We start from the raw sequence: 14,129 nt of genomic DNA on the forward strand, positions 1-14,129 counted from the left end.
AGTCTATTGTTACTCCTGTTTTGTATGGAGAGCACCAGTCTAGTGTTACTCCTGTTTTGTATGGAGAGCACCAGTTTATTGTTACTCCTGTTTTGTATGGAGAGCACCAGTCTAGTGTTACTCCTGTTTTGTATGGAGAGCACCAGTCTATTGTTACTCCTGTTTTGTATGGAGAGCACCAGTCTAGTGTTACTCCTGTTTTGTATGGAGAGCACCAGTCTAGTGTTACTCCTGTTTTGTATGGAGAGCACCAGTCTAGTGTTACTCCTGTTTTGTATGGAGAGCACCAGTCTATTGTTACTCCTGTTTTGTATGGGGAGCACCAGTCTATTGTTACTCCTGTTTTGTATGGGGAGCACCAGTCTATTGTTACTCCTGTTTGGTATGGGGAGCACCAGTCTATTGTTACTCCTGTTTGGTATGGAGAGCACCAGTCTATTGTTACTCCTGTTTTGTATGGGGAGCACCAGTCTATTGTTACTCCTGTTTTGTATGGAGATCACCAGTCTATTGTTACTTCTGTTTTGTATGGAGAGCACCAGTCTATTGTTACTCCTGTTTTGTATGGAGAGCACCAGTCTATTGTTACTCCTGTTTTCTATGGAGAGCACCAGTCTATTGTTACTCCTGTTTTGTATGGAGAGCACCAGTCTATTGTTACTCCTGTTTTGTATGGAGAGCACCAGTCTATTGATACTCCTGTTTTGTATGGAGAGCACCAGTCTATTGTTACTCCTGTTTTGTATGGAGAGCACCAGTCTATTGTTTCTCCTGTTTTGTATGGAGAGCACCAGTCTATTGTTACTCCTGTTTTGTATGGAGAGCACCAGTCTATTGTTACTCCTGTTTTGTATGGAGAGCACCAGTCTATTGTTACTCCTGTTTTGTATGGAGAGCACCAGTCTATTGTTACTCCTGTTTTGTATGGAGAGCACCAGTCGATTGTTACTCCTGTTTTGTATGGAGAGCACCAGTCGATTGTTACTCCTGTTTTGTATGGAGAGCACCAGTCGATTGTTACTCCTGTTTTGTATGGAGAGCACCAGTCTATTGTTACTCCTGTTTTGTATGGAGAGCACCAGTCTAGTGTTACTCTTGTTTGGTATGGAGAGCACCAGTCTAGTGTTACTCCTGTTTTGTATGGAGAGCACCAGTCACTCCTGTTTTGTATGGAGAGCACCAGTCACTCCTGTTTTGTATGGAGAGCACCAGTCACTCCTGTTTTGTATGGAGAGCACCAGTCACTCCTGTTTTGTATGGAGAGCACCAGTCACTCCTGTTTTGTATGGAGCGCACCAGTCACTCCTGTTTTGTATGGAGAGCACCAGTCACTCCTGTTTTGTATGGAGAGCACCAGTCTATTGTTACTCCTGTTTTGTATGGAGAGCACCAGTCTATTGTTACTCTTGTTTTGTATGGAGAGCACCAGTCTATTGTTACTCCTGTTTTGTATGGAGAACACCAGTCTATTGTTACTCCTGTTTTGTATGGAGATCACCAGTCTATTGTTACTCCTGTTTTGTATGGAGAGCACCAGTCTAGTGTTACTCCTGTTTTGTATGGAGAGCACCAGTCTATTGTTACTCCTGTTTTGTATGGAGAGCACCAGTCTATTGTTACTCCTGTTTTGTACGTTTTTTGTTTTAGTGTTTCTTCCGGGACCTGTTGTTCTGTTCTGCTGTTCTGCTGTTCTGTTGTTCTGTTATTCTGTTCTGTTGTTCTGTTATTCTGTTGTTCTGTTCTGTTGTTCTGTTATTCTGTTCTGTTGTTCTGTTATTCTGTTCTGTTGTTCTGTTATTCTGTTCTGTTGTTCTGTTGTTCTGTTATTCTGTTCTGTTGTTCTGTTATTCTGTTGTTCTGTTGTTCTGTTCTATTGTTCTGTTGTTCTGTTCTGTTGTTCTGTTATTCTGTTCTGTTGTTCTGTTCTGTTGTTCTGTTATTCTGCTGTTCTGTTCTGTTGTTCTGTTCTGTTGTTCTGTTCTGTTCTGTTCTGTTCTGTTGTTCTGTTCTGTTGTTCTGTTATTCTGTTCTGTTATTCTGTTCTGTTGTTCTGTTCTGTTGTTCTTTTATTCTGTTCTGTTCTGTTCTGGTTTTCTGTTGTTCTGTTCTGTTCTGTTATTCTGTTCTGTTCTGTTATTCTGTTATTCATTGAGGTAATTGCCAACCATAGTGAGTGTTGTACTTCTTTATTCTGAGAGGGAGGGAGGGCGGTAGGTTTTCTGGTTTTATTAAAGACTAATTAGGGTTGGGTTCCTGTTGAATGCAGCCACTGAGGAGTCTGTCATTCTTTCTCTCTCTCCTCTCTCCTTTCTCCTCTTCTCTCTCTTTCTCTCTCTTTCTCTCTCTTTCTCTCTCTCCTCTCTCTTTCTCTCTCTTTCTCTCTCTCCTCTCTCTTCTCTCTCTCCTCTCTCTTTTCTCTCTCTCTCTCTCTCTCTCCTCTCCTCTCTCTCCTCTCTCTTTTCTCTCTCTCTCTCTGTCTCTCTCTCTCTCTCTCTCTCTCTCTCTCTCTCTCTCTCTCTCTCTCTGTCTCTCTCTCTCTCTCTCTGTCTCTCTGTGTGTGTCTGTCACTGTTTGTCGGGCTCTCTTTCATCACTTTCTCCCTGACTGTTTCTCTTTCTGTCTCTCTTCTCTCATCATTCTCTCTACATGTCTGTCTCTCTCTCCCCTGTTGTGTCCACTCCACCGTTGCCTAATTGTTAGTAGCGTTTGTTTTCTCCTTCTGTCCATCCTGTGTCTCCTCTCCTCCTCGGGTTAATGCGGGTGATGTGGGCCACACAGTGATTGACAGGCTCTTTGACTCGCCTCTCCCTCCCACTGAGATATCCCACAATGCACTTCACCAATTGGCTTCAATACCTTTTATTTTTGATTATCTCTGTGCTTTTCTGGTACTATAGGCTTAGATTGTAGACGTAAGATTTCTCACACACCTTGAAATGAACAAGTCATACAGGCCAATATAATTCCCTCTGTTTCTATACAGTGGCCTGTCTGAAATGAAACATTTCAAATCCCATAGGATCTCTCTCCTCAAAGACCTTATCAATACAGACATATCCACCATCACACCAGCTCTGCTGGGAAATAAGAATGGAATGATTTACTCATCTCTCTCTCTCTCTCCTTTCTCTCATCTTCTCTAACTCTCTCATCTTCTCTCTCTCTCATCTTCTCTCTCACTCTCATATTCTCTCTCTCCCCTTTCTCTCTCTCCTTTCTTTCTCTCTCATCTTCTCTCTCTCTCCTTTCTTTCTCTCTCATCTTCTCTCCTTTCTTTCTCTCTCATCTTCTCTCTTCTTTCTCTCACTCATCTTCTCTCTCTCTCTTCTCTCATCTTCTCTCTCTCTCTCCATCTCCATCTCTCTTCTTTCTTTCAATTTTCACCTTTCTTTCTCTCTCTCATCTTCCCCTCCATCTGTTCCTTCACTTACCTCTCTAAAGGTACAGAGCCCGGGTAGAGAAAGTTCAATCGCCAGCAAAGGTCCATGTGTTCTACATCGACTATGGCAACGTGAGTACCTTTATAGCTCCATCCCTCTCTACGTGTGTGCCTGCCTGTGTGTTTGTGTCCATGTGTGTGTGACCGTGTGTGTCTCTGTGTGTGTGACCGTGTGTGTCTATGTGTGTGTGACCGTGTGTGTCTATGTGTGTGTGACCGTGTGTGTCCCTGTTCATGTGTGTGTGTCCCTGTTCATGTGTGTGTGTTCATGTGTGTGTGTCCCTGTTCATGCGTGTGTGTCCCCGTTCATGTGTGTGTGTGTGTGTGTCCGTTCATGTGTGTGTGTGTGTGTGTGTGTGTGTCCCCGTTCATGTGTGTGTGTGTGTCCCCGTTCATGTGTGTGTGTGTGTCCCCGTTCATGTGTGTGTGTGTGTCCCCGTTCATGTGTGTGTGTGTCCCCGTTCATGTGTGTGTGTGTGTCCGTTCATGTGTGTGTGTGTGTCCCCGTTCATGTGTGTGTGTGTGTCCCCGTTCATGTGTGTCCCCGTTCATGTGTGTCCCCGTTCATGTGTGTGTGTGTGTGTGTCCGTTCATGTGTGTGTGTGTGTCCCCGTTCATGTGTGTCCCCGTTCATGTGTGTCCCCGTTCATGTGTGTCCCCGTTCATGTGTGTCCCCGTTCATGTGTGTCCCCGTTCATGTGTGTGTCCCCGTTCATGTGTGTGTCCCCGTTCATGTGTGTGTCCCCGTTCATGTGTGTGTCCCCCTTCATGGTTGTGTGTCCCCCTTCGTGGTTGTGTGTCCCCGTTCGTGGTTGTGTGTGTCCGTTCGTGGTTGTGTGTGTCCGTTCGTGGTTGTGTGTGTCCGTTCGTGGTTGTGTGTGTCCGTTCGTGGTTGTGTGTGTCCGTTCGTGGTTGTGTGTGTCCGTTCGTGGTTGTGTGTGTCCGTTCGTGGTTGTGTGTCCCCGTTCGTGGTTGTGTGTGTGTCCGTTCATGTGTGTGTGTGTGTCCGTTCATGTGTGTGTGTGTCCGTTCATGTGTGTGTGTGTGTGTCCGTTCATGTGTGTGTGTGTGTGTCCGTTCATGTGTGTGTGTGTGTGTGTGTCCGTTCATGTGTGTGTGTGTCCGTTCATGTGTGTGTGTTCCCGTCCATGTGTGTGTGTTCCCGTCCATGTGTGTGTGTGTCCGTTCATGTGTGTGTGTTCCCGTCCATGTGTGTGTGTTCCCGTCCATGTGTGTGTGTTCGTTGATGTGTGTGTGTTCCCGTCCATGTGTGTGTGGGTCCACATGCATTTGGAGCTGACTTCAGTTCGACAACGACAAGTGTAGTGGTAAGTAGCCATCATTAAAGAACTATCAGTTGTCTTTTGAAGGATGGTCCTATCTCTCCTCTGGCTCAGATGATGCTCTATCAGGTTAGCATCGAGCACCAGCCTAGTTAATGGCCAACTGTGGCCAACTCTGTGGCTGAATGCCATTCACTTGAATCACTTTCCCAGAATCAAAATAACTTTAGCCGTACAGCGCCATCAAGCAGGGCATCAATCATGTCCTATGTAGTTGAGGCTTTGTTGTTTCTGTCTTCAGAGCTCCATATTCCCAGTAATATAATCCCTATCTGAGCTGTTAGTCTGGGAAATGGCTCTGCAGGCCTTTTCTTTCTTTCTATATTCTCTGGATGACGAAAGCACTGCGTGTGTGTGTGTGTGTGTGTGCGCGTGTTTGTGTGTGTGTGTTTGTGCGCATCTCTGCACATCTGTGTCGTACCACCGCCACAAAGTGGCCCATCCAGCCGACCCTCCCCCCATGGGAGATTACCCATGGTGCAGTGCGGTGCTTTTGTGTGCGTCAGGCCGGTGACCTCATAGCGGGCGCCCAGGGCTGAGTATGGCAGACGCGATGCGTCCTGGCATGTTGCTGGAAGTGTGATTCTCTCTCTGAGCTGGCTGGGAGCCCCCACAACAACTGGGAAGCTGCTACTATGGAGGGCTTTCTCTCTCTCCCTTTCTCCCTCTCTTTCTTTCTATATCTCTCTTCATCTATGTTTTAATCTCTCTGGCTCTCCTCTCTCTTGTCTGTCCCTCTAGCCTCTCTATCGCTTTCTCTATCCCTCTCTATCGCGTTCTCTACATTCATTTCTTTCCTCTCTCTTGTCTGTCCCTCTAGCCTCTCTATATCGTTCTCTACCTCTATCGCGTTCTCTACCTCCATTTCTTTCCTCTCTCTTGTCTGTCCCTCTAGCCTCTCTATCGCTTTCTCTAACTCTCTCTATCACGTTCTCTACCTCCATTTCTTTCCTCTCTCTTGTCTGTCCCTCTAGCCTCTCTATCGCTTTCTCTAACTCTCTCTATCACGTTCTCTACCTCCATTTCTTTCCTCTCGCTTGTCTGTCTCTCATTTTGCTCAATCTCCTTTTATATAAGTCCTTATTTCTCTTTCTCGTTCTCCCATTTTAATGTTGTCTCCATCTCTTTCTCTCTCTTTCCATCTCACTCAGTTATTATTCTCATCTATCGTTTTACATCAATAATATTCTATTAAAATATCACACTGCAGATCTTCAACGTGTCTTTCCATCCTAATCAAATTGTCCGGCCTAAATTACTGCCCGGTCATTTGCATATAACCATACAACACATCGTATTTGATCTTAATTTCCACATTTACTGTGCTATCAAACTATATGGCTTAAATAAATCTCCCATTTTTCCTGTCATTAATATTATGTCTTTGTGTGGGCAGTCCAAACATTCACCTGTTAAACCATGGGTCATTAAGACTTATACATGTCCTCTACTCTCCAATGGTGTCCCATATTAATTCCACGGGCCCAGTGTGTCTGTCTGTGCGTGTCTGTTTGTGTGTCTGTCTGTGTGTGTCTGTTTGTGTGTGTGTAGCGTGCGTCTGTCTCAAGGTGCCTCACGTCCACCTACCTCACTCCAAACTCACGTTTCTACTACCCACTCATTCTGTGTGTGACCTAAATCCTGTGTGTGTGTGTGTGTGTGTGTGTGTGTGTGTGTGTGTGTGTGTGTGTGTGTGTGTGTGTGTGTGTGTGTGTGTGTGTGTGTGTGTGTGTGTGTGTGTGTGTGTGTGTGGAGAGAAAGAGAAACAGAAATAGGGAGAGGTCATTCCCTCAAGGTCTTCCCTCTCCTCTCTCTTACTGTACTCTCCCCTCTCTCTCCCTCTGTCCCAGCCCTCCTCTGAGTTTCCCATGGTACTCTGTGTCCCTCTGTGCCTGGAACATGCACCTTTTAAAAAAAATTCCAATTGAAACTAAATGAAAAGGAATGGATTGAGGTGGGGTTCTTCAATCTTTTGGTCTATAATTTTTTTTGGCTGTGTCATCTTGGTTTTTGGAGCAAAATGACAAAAGTAGACTGCTTGCCTGAGTGTCTTGACACTGCTGTTGTCAGATAGGAGGCTTGTGGAAGTTTGTCTTGACACTGGTGTTATCAGATAGGAGGCTTGTGGAAGTTTGTCTTGACACTGCTGTTATCAGATAGGAGGCTTGTGGAAGTTTGTCTTGACACTGCTGTTATCAGATAGGAGGCTTGTGGAAGTTTGTCTTGACACTGCTGTTATCAGATAGGAGGTTTGGGGAAGTTTGTCTTGACACTGCTGTTATCAGATAGGAGGTTTGGGGAAGTTTGTCTTGACACTGCTGTTATCAGATAGGAGGTTTGTGGAAGTTTGTCTTGACACTGCTGTTATCAGATAGGAGGCTTGTGGAAGTTTGTCTTGACACTGCTGTTATCAGATAGGAGGCTTGTGGAAGTTTGTCTTGACACTGCTGTTATCAGATAGGAGGTTTGTGGAAGTTTGTCTTGACACTGCTGTTATCAGATAGGAGGCTTGTGGAAGTTTGTCTTGACACTGCTGTTATCAGATAGGAGGCTTGTGGAAGTTTGTCTTGACACTGCTGTTATCAGATAGGAGGCTTGTGGAAGTTTGTCTTGACACTGCTGTTATCAGATAGGAGGCTTGTGGAAGTTTGTCTTGACACTGCTGTTGTTGTCGTTAGATAGGAAGTTTGTGGAAGCGACTGGTTATCTCTAGCTATTATATCAGGGCTCTGCTGAGCAGAGAGAGGATCGTGAGTTAGCCCTTTAAGTCGGTGCACATTTAGTTTTCTGCCCAACACTACACAGCTGATTCAGATAACCTTCGTATCATCATGCTGGGATCATTTGAAACAGCTGTGTAGTGCTAGGGCAAAAAGCACAACATGCTCCCAGGGGGGGCCCCAGGACCCAGTTTGAGAACCCCTGGTCTAAGACTTCAGTTAAACTGGCTCTCTCTTTCTCAATAACCCTCCATATCTCTCTCTTTGTTGATATCCCTTCGTATCTCTCTGTCTCTCTTTCTCAATAACCCTCCATATCTCTCTCTCTGTCTCTCTCTTTGTTGATAACCCTCCATATCTCTCTCTCTCTGTCTCTCTCTTTGTTGATAACCCTCCATATCTCTCTCTCTGTCTCTCTCTTTGTTGATAACCCTCCATATCTCTCTCTGTCTCTCTCTTTGTTGATATCCCTCCATATCTCTCTCTGTCTCTCTCTTTCTCAATAACCCTCCATATCTCTCTCTGTCTCTCTCTTTGTTGATATCCCTCCATATCTCTCTCTGTCTCTCTCTTTGTTGATATCCCTCCATATCTCTCTCTGTCTCTCTCTTTGTTGATATCCCTCCATATCTCTCTCTGTCTCTCTCTTTGTTGATATCCCTCCATATCTCTCTCTGTCTCTCTCTTTCTCAATAACCCTCCATATCTCTCTGTCTCTCTCTTTGTTGATATCCCTCCATATCTCTCTCTGTCTCTCTCTTTGTTGATATCCCTCCATATCTCTCTCTGTCTCTCTCTTTGTTGATATCCCTCCATCTCTCTCTGTCTCTCTCTTTGTTGATATCCCTCCATATCTCTCTCTCTGTCTCTCTCTTTGTTGATATCCCTCCATATCTCTCTCTGTCTCTCTCTTTGTTGATAACCCTCCATATCTCTCTCTGTCTCTCTCTTTGTTGATAACCCTCCATATCTCTCTCTGTCTCTCTCTTTGTTGATATCCCTCCATATCTCTCTCTGTCTCTCTCTTTGTTGATATCCCTCCATATCTCTCTCTGTCTCTCTTTCTCAATAACCCTCCATATCTCTCTGTCTCTCTCTTTGTTGATATCCCTCCCTATCTCTCTCTCTTTATTGATATCTCTCTTTCTCTCTCTTTGTTGATATCCCTCCATATCTCTCTCTCTACATCTCTTTCTCTCTCTTTGTTGATATCCCTCCATATCTCTCTCTTTAGTGATATCTCTCTCTCTACATCTCTTTCTCTCTCTTTGTTGATATCCCTCCATATCTCTCTCTCTTTATTGATATCTCTCTCTTTCTCTCTCTTTGTTGATATCCCTCCATATCTCTCTCTGTCTCTCTCTTTGTTGATATCCCTCCATATCTCTCTCTGTCTCTCTTTCTCAATAACCCTCCATATCTCTCTGTCTCTCTCTCTTTGTTGATAACCCTCCATATCTCTCTGTCTCTCTCTCTTTGTTGATATCCCTCCATATCTCTCTCTGTCTCTCTTTCTCAATAACCCTCCATATCTCTCTGTCTCTCTCTTTGTTGATATCCCTCCATATCTCTCTCTCTTTATTGATATCTCTCTCTGTCTCTCTCTTTGTTGATATCCCTCCATATCTCTCTCTCTTTATTGATATCTCTCTCTGTCGCTCTCTTTGTTGATATCCCTCCATATCTCTCTCTCTCTCTTTCTCAATAACCCTCCATATCTCTCTGTCTCTCTCTTTGTTGATATCCCTCCATATCTCTCTCTTTATTGATATCTCTCTCTTTCTCTCTCTTTGTTGATATCCCTCCATATCTCTCTCTTTAGTGATATCTCTCTCTCTACATCTCTTTCTCTCTCTTTGTTGATATCCCTCCATATCTCTCCTCTTTCAGACCCAGTCTTTTAATATTTGGGCTTACAGCAGTGGTCAATGTAGTAGTTAAGGGAGGTCTTTGTTTTGTGGATGAAAGAAGCTCTAATTGAGGTGAAACAGTGTTTCTGTGTTGCGCTCTTTGATTCTGTTGAGGACGCATCACATCCAAGCTCTGCATGGTGCAATAAAGGCCTGTTAAAACATGTCTCTCTCTCTACCTCTCTCTCTCTACCTCTCTCTCTCTACCTCTCTCTCTCTCTATCTCTCTACCTCTCTCTCTCTCTATCTCTCTACCTCTCTCTCTCTACCTCTCTCCCCTACTCTCTCCACCTCTCTCTCTCTCTCTCTCTCTCTCTCTCTCTCTCTCTCTCTCTACCTCTCTCTACCTCTCTCTCTCTACCTCTCTCTCTCTCCACCTTTCTCTACCTCTACCTCTCTCTCTACCTCTACCTCTCTCTCTACCTCTACCTCTCTCTCTACCTCTACCTCTCTCTCTACCTCTACCTCTCTCTCTACCTCTACCTCTCTCTCTACCTCTACCTCTCTCTCTCTACCTCTATCTCTCTCTCTACCTCTCTCTCTCTCTACCTCTCTCTCTCTCTACCTCTCTCTCACTCTACCTCTCTCTCTCTCTACCGCTCTCTCTCTACTTCTCTCTACCTCCACAGAGAGAGATAGTACCGTCCACGCGCCTGGCTGTCATTCCCCCGGCCTTCAGCACTCGGACCCTGGCTGCACAAGCCACTGAGTACACCTTCGCCTACATCCAGGTCCCACAAGACGTAAGTTTTGTACACAGAGACACATACATACAGTGGCTTGCGAAAGTATTCACCCCCCTTGGCATTTTTCCTATTTTGTTGCCTTACAACCTGGAATTAAAATAGATTTTTTGGGGGAGGTTTGTATCATTTGATTTACACAACATGCCTACCACTTGAAGATGCAAAATATTTTGTATTATGAAACAAACAAGAAATAAGACCCCCCCAAAAAATGAAAACTTGAGCGTGCATAACTATTCACCCCCCCAAAGGCAATACTTTGTAGAGCCACCTTTTGCAGAAATTATAGATGTAAGTCTCTTATGTGTCTATAAGCTTGGCACATCTAGCCACTGGGATTTTGGCCATTCTTCAAGGCAAAACTGCTCCAGCTCCTTCAAGTTGGATGGGTTCTGCTGGTGTACAGCAATCTTTAAGTCATACCACAGATTCTCAATTGGATTGAGGTCTGGGCTTGGACTATGCCATTCAAAGACATTGAAATGTTTCCCATGAAACCACTCGAGTGTTGCTTTAGCACTATGCTTAGGGTCATTGTCCTGCTGGAAGGTGAACCTCCGTCTCAAATCTCTGGAAGACTGAAACAGGTTTCCCTCGAATTTCCCTGTATTTAGCGCCATCCATCAATCCTTCAGTTCTGACCAGTTTCCCAGTCCCTGCCGATGAAAAACATCCCCACAGTAGGATGCTAACACCACTGTGGGGATGGTATTTTCCCACCGGCCAGGGAAAATACAGCACGCCATATTCAAATAACATGATATAAAAATCAAACTTTCATTAAATCACACATGTAAGATACCAAATTAAAGCTACACTCGTTGTGAATCCAGCCAACATGTCAGATTTCAAAAAGGCTTTTCGGCGAAAGCATAAGATGCTATTATCTGATGATAGCACAACAGTAAACAAAGAGAGTAGCATAATTCAACAGTGCAAGCACGACACAAAACGCAGAAATAAAATATAAATCATGCCTTACCTTTGACAAAATTCTTTTGTTGGCACTCCAATATGTCCCATAAACATCATAAATGGTCCTTTTGTTCGATTAATTCCATCGATATAAATCCAAAATGTCAATTTATTTGGACCGTTTCATCCAGAAAAACACAGCTTCCAACTTTCGCCAAGTCACTACAAAATATATCAAAAGTTACATGTAAACTTTACCAAAACATTTCAAACTACTTTTGTAATACAACGTTAGCTATTTTTAAACGTTAATAATCGATCAATTTGAAGACGGGATGATCTGTGTTCAATACAAAAAGAAAACAAACTGACGCAACTTTTCGTAACGTGACTCTCTCAAAAAATGTACTTCATGTGACCCTGATTTATGATAGTCCTACTTCTTCACTACACAAAGGAATAACCTCAACCGATTTCCAAGGACTGGTGACATCCAGTTGAAGCGGTAGGAACTGCAAGCAAGTCCATTAGAAATCTGGTGTTTTAAGAAAACTCATTGAAAGACAGTGACATCAGAAAAATACAAATTCTGAATGGTTTGTCCTCAGGGTTTTGCCTGCTACATACGTTCTGTTATTCTCACAGACATGATTCAAACAGTTTTAGAAACTTCAGAGTTTTTTCTATCCAAATCTACTATAATAGTATGCATATCTTATATTCTGGGGATGAGTAGCAAGCAGTTGAATTTTGGCATGCTATTTTTCCGAAAGTGAAAATGATGCCCCCTGCCCTCAAGAAGTTAAGCACAGTTTTTTTTCTGGCCACTCTTCTGTAAAGCCCAGCTCTGTGGAGTGCATGGCTTAAAGTGGTCCTATGGACAGATACTCCAATCTCTACTGTGGAGCGTTGCAGTTCCTTCAGGGTTATCTTTGGTCTCTTTGTTGCCTCTGATTAATGCCCTCCTTGCCTGGTCCATGAGTTTTGGTGGGCGGCCCTCTCTTGGCAGGTTTGTTGTGGTGCAATATTCTTTCTATTTTTTAATAATGGATTTAATGGTGCTCCGTGGGATGTTCAAAGTTTCTGATATTTTTTATAACCCAACCCTGATCTGTACTTCTCCACAACTTTGTCCCTGGCCTGTTTGGAGAGCTCCTTGGTCTTCATGGTGCCGCTTGCTTGGTGGTGCCCCATGCTTACTGGTGTTGCAGACTCTGGGGCCTTTCAGAACATGTGTATATATACTGAGATGATGTGACAGATAATGTGACTCTTAGATTGCAAACAGGTGGACTTTATTTAACTAATTATGTGACTTCTGGAGGTAATTGGTTGCACCAGATCTTATTTAGGGGCTTCATGTAGGGGGTGCGTACTGGCGGCAGAGAAGTCAGGCGCAGGAGAGCAAAAACTGATTTACAACCGCGCAGCTTAGTAAACAAAACCACCGTAAACAGAACAATACATCAATTAGTAACAAAACGCGGTACACACCAGCATAACGTGCACAAGCACTACAATAAACAATTCCAGACAAGGACATGGGGGGGAACAGAGGGTTAAATACACAACACGTAATGATGGAATTCAAACCAGGTGTGTGGGAAGACAAGACAAAACAAATGGAAAATTAAAGGTGGATTGGCGATGGCTAGAAGACCGGTGACGTCGAACACCGAACGCCGCCCGAACAAGGAGAGGGACCAACTTCGGCGGAAGTCGTGACACTTCATAGCAAAGTGGTGAAAACATATGAACGCACCACTTTTCAGTTGTAATGTTTTGAAACAAGTAATTTTTTTCATTTCACTTCACCAATTTGGACTATGTCCCTTACATGAAATCCAAATAAAAATCTATTTAAATTACAGGTTGTAATGCAACATAAAAGGAAAAATGCCAAGGGGGGTGAATACTTTTGCAAGGCACTGTACATACACACACACACACATACATACATACATACATACATACATACATACATACATACATACATACATACATACATGAATGAACGGGGTATGGTAGTGTGTGTGTGTATATATATATATATATATATATATATATATATAGATCAAAACACATGGTTTGTCTGAGTGGGGATCACATAGCTAAGATCAAAACACATGGTTTGTCTGAGTGGGGATCACATAGCTAAGATCAAAACACATGGTTTGTCTGAGTGGGTATCACATAGCTAAGATCAAAACACATGGTTTGTCTGAGTGGGGACCACATAGCTAAGATCAAAACACATGGTTTGTCTGAGTGGGGATCACATAGCTAAGATCAAAACACATGGTTTGTCTGAGTGGGGATCACATAGCTAAGATCAAAACACATGGTTTGTCTGAGTGGGTATCACATAGCTAAGATCAAAACACATGGTTTGTCTGAGTGGGGATCACATAGCTAAGATCAAAACACATGGTTTGTCTGAGTGGGGACCACATAGCTAAGATCAAAACACATGGTTTGTCTGAACTGAAAGTGTATGTTTTTACATCTGTCTAAGCTTAGTCTGTCCTAGCCTAGGATGTCTATTTTTGTGGTTCTGTTCGTGTGTGTGTGTGTGTGTGTGTGTGTGTGTGTGTGTGTGTGTGTGTGTGTGTGTGTGTGTGTGTGTGTGTGTGTGTGTGTGTGTGTGTGTGTGTGTGTGTGTGTGTGTGTGTGTGTGTGTGTGTGCGTCTATCCGTTTGTGTGTGTCTGTCCATGCGTGTGTTTGTAATGTGTGTGTCCTTACCCAATATGTATATTTGTTTATTTTCGAGTGTGTGTCTGGGTTCAAGGTGTGTGTGCTGTCCCCCTCCACTGAGTCAGTGTGAGGCTGCAGCAGGGTGATGTGGACCATCTGTCCGCCCAGGCCTCAGCCTCACCTCCACTCTCTACAGCTGACATAGCTCTCTACCTCTCTAACTCGCTCTCCCCCTTTTTCTCTCCCCACCTTTGTCTTTCTACCGCTCTTTCATTTGATCTGTCTCTTTCACCATTTCCCTTTCTTTATCTAGCTCCCTCTTTCTCTCTCTCTTTCTCTCTCTCCTCTCCTCTCCTCTCTC

General features: G+C 43.8%; 1 protein-coding gene across 1 annotated transcript in view; it reads left to right on the forward strand.

Annotated features, from left to right (window-relative positions):
* Positions 1 to 14,129, forward strand: part of LOC129864977 (staphylococcal nuclease domain-containing protein 1-like) — a 134,135-nt gene that overhangs the window by 76,208 nt on the left and 43,798 nt on the right. Inside the window, exons 4-5 of the mRNA XM_055937340.1 lie at positions 3,442 to 3,511; positions 10,042 to 10,155. Of these exons, the coding sequence (XP_055793315.1) occupies positions 3,442 to 3,511; positions 10,042 to 10,155 (184 nt within the window). The remainder of the gene's footprint in view (positions 1 to 3,441; positions 3,512 to 10,041; positions 10,156 to 14,129) is intronic.

This window comes from Salvelinus fontinalis, chromosome 11, assembly GCF_029448725.1.
Source record: "Salvelinus fontinalis isolate EN_2023a chromosome 11, ASM2944872v1, whole genome shotgun sequence".
Lineage (NCBI taxonomy): Eukaryota > Metazoa > Chordata > Actinopteri > Salmoniformes > Salmonidae > Salvelinus > Salvelinus fontinalis.